Source organism: Glycine max, chromosome 3 (genome assembly GCF_000004515.6).
Source record: "Glycine max cultivar Williams 82 chromosome 3, Glycine_max_v4.0, whole genome shotgun sequence".
Classification (NCBI taxonomy): domain Eukaryota; kingdom Viridiplantae; phylum Streptophyta; class Magnoliopsida; order Fabales; family Fabaceae; genus Glycine; species Glycine max.
Window position 1 is genome coordinate 44,519,939 of NC_016090.4, and position 5,817 is coordinate 44,525,755.

The 5,817-nt window shown below is 33.4% G+C and overlaps 1 protein-coding gene across 2 annotated transcripts; it reads left to right on the forward strand.

Moving 5' to 3' along the window:
• The first annotated feature begins 626 nt into the window (after positions 1-626).
• On the forward strand, positions 627-5,076 carry LOC100816427 (calmodulin-binding protein 60 D). 2 transcript variants are annotated; one of them, XM_041014204.1, is made up of 9 exons: positions 627-921; positions 1,006-1,081; positions 1,629-1,681; positions 1,997-2,490; positions 2,648-2,814; positions 2,962-3,165; positions 3,341-3,506; positions 4,043-4,571; positions 4,928-5,076. In XM_041014204.1, the coding sequence occupies exons 1-8, from the start codon at positions 839-841 to the stop codon at positions 4,534-4,536; spliced, it is 1,737 nt and encodes a 578-aa protein (XP_040870138.1). In that variant the 5' UTR covers positions 627-838; the 3' UTR covers positions 4,537-4,571; positions 4,928-5,076. The 2 variants fall into 2 exon arrangements, with proteins under 2 accessions (XP_040870138.1, XP_003520794.1); XM_003520746.5 differs by lacking the exon at positions 4,928-5,076 and having other exon boundaries at positions 635-921; positions 4,043-4,758.
• The last annotated feature ends 741 nt before the right edge of the window (positions 5,077-5,817 follow it).

Here is a 5,817-nt window from a genome sequence, read left to right on the forward strand (position 1 = left end):
ATAAAAACTCAAAAATGAATAATTATTTTATTTAAAAAATAATTAAGTTATGATAAAAAATATAAATATGTGGATTTTTTGAAGTTTTTTGTGATTTCTTATTATTAAAGTAAAATTGTGTATAAATTTTTTAACAGTGACATGATAATGTAGAGATCACAAAAAATGTCATAGTAACTAAAGAAAATGATTTGATAAGAAAAAAAAGTGACAGATCAAAATAATAATTTGATTTTGATATAAAATCAGCACAAAATACTAAAAAAGTCAACTGTTTTAGTTTACACGATAATTCATGATAACATGAAAATGTTTTTTTTTAAGTATTTCCAAAGAAAATTACTTGTCAAAAAAATTATTTTACACTCTTACTCTTAAATATTTATTTTACATATATCCAATAAATTTTTTACCTTGTTAATGGATCTTATTAATATATAAGACGAGGCAATAACATGTTGAAAATCTTATTATTTCTTATTAGAAAAAGTACATGTCTGAATAAACTGTCAGTTTCGCCGTTTTAAGTTCAAGATACTAATATGGTATATATCCAACCGTTTTGTTTTTGTTTGTACTTTCTGGGAATCTTAGGAGGAAATGCGAGCTGGATTGACTTTCTGGGATTAACGTGTCCTATTAGTGCGCTGTACTCGAACGAAGCATCGTTTTTTCTTCCTACACTTAACGTATATCATATATATATATATATATATACACACACACACACGCATTTGTGGCTTGAATTAATTACGCTTGGTTGAGTTATTAAATCATATCTATCATTCAGAGTACATCTAAAAACCTTGAGTTGTTCATTTGCTTTGTAACATTTTGGATGGTATCAAAAAGGCAATCTGGTCAGAGGCACGAAGGCAGGGGCAAAGTTCCAATTCAGGAGCAAAAACAAGCATCAATCAGGTACTTAACTGTTATTTGTATACTTATTTTGGTGTTTCGGGCTGTGATGAGGTCTAAGTTTGATTTTCTGCGCTCTTTATGCAGTGGCCTTAGAAATGTGATCAACGCGCTATGGATGAGTGATAAATCTTCCTATTTGGAAAATTTTCTGCGAAGAGTGGTAAGTGATGATTGAGTCTATTTGCATCTTGGTGATATGATGTTGAGTTTTTTTTTTTTTAATTTCAGTTAGTTTTGACTTTTGAGCATCTTCTACATGTGTGAAAGTACCTATCACTTCACAACCAATCACCAGTTCGAAAGTACTTAGTATACCATTCTTAATGTTCCCCAGGTTTCTGCAATTGCTTAGTGCTCATTGATAAATATATCTGTGATTCTCACACATGGTTTCCTAGTTATGCTTACTATTTGATTTGGAAAGGAAAGAGTAGCATTAGTGATTAGCCAGACTATTTATTCCTTCTGCTCTTTTGCTTTTCATCCTATTTCCCAATTTTGTTTTTTTTTTTGGTTGATTTAGTCCAAGAAGCATTTTGACAGATAGGTACGACATTGATGGCCGTTATATATAAATGGGAAAAACTCTTTTATTTAAATATCTTTAAAAAATTTAAATGATTATGGGAACGGGAAAATTTCAAGTATCCCCTATCATTAATTTTTTTTGAAGCGACAATATTGATTCATTTGTCTTCCTCAAATAGGTAAGAGAGGTGGTGGAACAAAAAATCCAGGACCAAGCTCATCTATTTTCAAGGTTAGTTCTTCATGTTCATTTTCTGTGTTAACAACACACAATTGTTGAATTCATTTCCTATGATTGTGTGTGATTAAAAATTTATCGGAAAGGCTCATAGATCAATCTTATTGTGAAATTATATTGAAAATTTATCCATGGATCTTTTTAAGTCTCATTTTATCCCTCAGTTTATCCTGTACGAAACTGAGCCTTGGAGGAATTATGTCATGTGGTTAATTTTTTCTTTTCTTGACTTCATCCTGTATTTACTCTCCTCCATTTATTTGAGTAATACTCTTAGTTTACTATTCTTTTTGTCCAAATTTGTTGCAGGGAAAGGGTTGGTGAGGCTGGCATATCCGGAGCCAAACATTTAAAGTTGTGTTTTATTAATAAGCTGCCTGAAACAATTTTTACCCGGTCTAGTATAATAACAAAAGATGAATCATTTCTTCAAATTGCGTTATTTGATGTTAGAACTGAGTCTGTAGTAAATGATGGTCCTCTTTCCTCACTAAAGATAGAGATCTGTGTCCTGGATGGAGAGTTTGGATCTCATGGCTGTGAGGATTGGACTGAAGATGAGTTCAATTCCAATATTTTACGCGAAAGAGAAGGTAAAGAGCCTCTATTGATTGGAGAGAGATTTATTACGCTAAAAGGTGGAGTTGGTTGTATAACTAAAATTGCCTTCTCTGACAACTCGAGATGGCAAAGAAGCAGAAGGTTCAGGATTGGAGTCAAAGCTGTGCAACCAACTTCCAATGGAGAAAAGATTCAGGAGGGTAGAAGTGAACCTTTTGTAGTCAAAGATAACAGAGGAGAGTGTGAGTCTTAATAGATTACTTCTGTTTCTCATTCTCTATTTCCAACCTAAGATATAATTACTGTTTCCATTAAACTTGTATGCGTGGATTTTATTTTTCAGTATAATCTATTTATTCAGTACAACTCCAAAACTGACATGTAATTTTGTCATTTAAGCCTACAAGAAACACTACCCTCCATACTTGAAGTTGAATGATGATATATGGCGTTTGAAGAAAATTGCTAAGGAAGGAAAAATCCACAAGCAGCTCTCTTTGCATGGAATTCACAACGTCAAGGATCTCTTGCGTTTTTACATAACCAACGAACCTTCATTATATGAAGTAAAACATTGTTTCTTTTGCTTTTTCTTTTCTTCTTTTGTGTTATCGCTAGACATTCTTTACTTATTGCGCCCTTCACATAAATACTTAATTAAATCCATGCTTAACATGAGTATATTTATTGAAACTTTTTCTCTTGGGATGTAGACGTTTGGAAATATTCCAAAGAAGTCATGGTTAGTAATCACTGAGCATGCCAAAGCCTGTGAGATAGATGATTACCAGCTTTACAGCTATCACTCAGAAGAACTGCAAGTAGGCCTGCTATTCAATTCCATCTACATCCTTGTGGGAGTGACATTCGATTGGCAAAATTATTATTTACCTGATACTCTCAATCCTAGAGAAAAGGTATGCATTCATAAGTCATAACCTGTTCGTAATTGGCTGTTAGATATATCTTAAAAGAAAAACTTTATGTCACATCTTTGGTTTCTTTAAATCAGTGATTCCTGCCTTATCACTATTTATATATCATATTATACCTGTGGATCAAAAAGTGATCAGGTTCCTTCTTACTTGGCAGCATTTGGTGGAAATAGTGAAGCATCAGGCCTACAAAAATGTGTACGATTTGAAATTGATTGAAGAGACTAAGTTGAACTATTTAAATCTAGCTGCATGTCTAAAAGCAAGGCAGTCTGACACTCAAGATCAAGGTCTGCAACATGTTAATATCTCAACTGCACAAGGTATATGTAATGGTATAACTTTTGGCTATTTCATCATCTCCTATTCTGTATCACTCAGCAAGACTTTGAACTTACAAGGGATCAATCACTATTCACTAAGCAAGGGCTATGGCAGGACAGGTTATGCCATAAGAATCTTTTGTCTTGCAGATATATTAAAACTCGAGGGAGAGTACATAAACAGTCACTGTGCTATATTGCCCAAGTTATTCAAGCACAAAGGCTTTTGTTTCTTTATATACTTGAAGTAGTAATAAACTGGGGATGCATATCCTCACTTATTTTTAATATAGGAGGAAACTCCCAAAATATGAACAAAGACTATGGGAAATTTGGATATATCATGCCCACAATATCGTTATTATTCCTTACACAAACACAACACCCAACTTGATAAATCCATGTCATTCACTACCTTCAAAACTTACCTATTTCTCATGCACGTGACTCTTTGTTATAGCTCTTGTCCACTTTTAGCCAATTGTGCTCTTCCTGTTGAATACTTCTATATAATCTTTTTAATCTGTCTTGTGCAGGTCAATCAGTAACATTTCCAGATTATAGTCAACCATCTATCTCTCCTTCATATACTGATGAAGGAATGCATGACCACCAAGTTTATGCTGATCCACTGCCAGGCATAACAGAGATGTCACAAAACAGTCATCTGTTAGATGAACTTTCCTCTGAAATGTACACTGAAGAGGATAGTTGTGACCTTAATGGATCGCAATTTCCATTCGTGCGAGGTGGTTATTCAACAGAGAATGAAAGCTCAGAGATTCAATTCATAGATGATTGTCCTCCTTACACAACATGGGAGCCAGAAACTGGCATTTTATTTGGTTCTCCTGTTGGAGCAGAATTTAGCAGCTATTCTACTTTCATCAATTCGGATGTGGATATATCAAGTAGTGGCAAAACCAAAGCAGTGTGGTATAAGATTCGTGTTGCTCTCAAATGGGTCATATCAGTGAAAAGGGATGCAGCTGCCAGAAGGAATGGCCATCTATTTTACCATAACTATTAGACTCTGTTTTATGCCCTTTGTGGACTTATTACTAGGTAGGATGTGCCTACAAAATCTAGGATATTAGTTCATGATGTCTTTTATGGTTAGTGTTGGGTTTGTTTTTCTTCAATTTCTACTGCACCAACGAGATGTGTAAAAGGGGGTCCTCCTGTACATCCTAGTGTCGGGTTCTTTATGTATAATTGTGGTTGTTGGCTGTAAAATCAAGTTTCTACATACTGATTAATCGTCGATTCATATTTTATTGAATTTTATTCTCGTGGTTGATAACCGTTAAATAATTATATTTTGATAATAGAAAATAAGGTAAAATTGTCTTTAAAAATATTTAGTAGTTATTTATGCTTAAATATTAAAGAATTGATGTTTTGTTGGATTTTGGCTACAGATATAAAAACTGGAGGTGTAACACACAGAAAGGTTAGAAAAATTGAAGAAAAGAAAAAAATCTGAAACAGGCCCAGCCCAATACACGTTAAGCGTGTCTAAAAAGATCCAAAGTTCACTTCAGCCGCTATAAATAGATAGCAAGTCTAAGGGAAACAACACACCCAGACAGAACCCCCTCCTAGGGGTTTCATTCACTCCCTTTGTGTACTCTTCACTATTTATCAATGCAATACCATGTTTTTCTTTCCTATTTTCTTTCTTATTTATCCTGCATAAAGCCTAGCCTAATTAGGGGTAATCAATGAATGCTTGAATATGTTCTAAGGGTTATACACTTGGGAAAGGGTAACGCTTAATAGAACAATCAAAGAAAAGAAATCATAGGGTTAACATTGTTAGGCATAGAATGGTAACCCAATGTCCATGCTTTAGCAAACATCTAGAATTATAACTTTATGCATTTTATCTATTGAGTCTTTGCAAAGGCATTTGGGAGATAGACAGGTAAAATAGGCTTGTCATCGTGAGGCATCAGAGGCCAGTAAATGAAGATATGGGTAGGATAGAATCACCTGAATTGGTAAAGAAAAACTCATAAACTCATGCGTCCTAGGCAAACAAGGTAAGTCAGTTCTTAGCACTATTTTATCTTGAATTTATCTTTTTTATCTAAATCTTTTATCTTTCACTTTTCTAATCTTCTATCTTTTTCTTTATCTTTTAATTTTATATTTAATTCTTTTATCTTCTAATTTTATCTTTAAATCTTTTATCTTTTCTTTATCTTATCTTCTATCTTTTTCTATTTGTTATTTTAAATTTTGTATCTCTTGCTTGTAAATTGGGAGTTTGCATTAGTCTAAGTACAAATAAAGTCCATGTGAATTC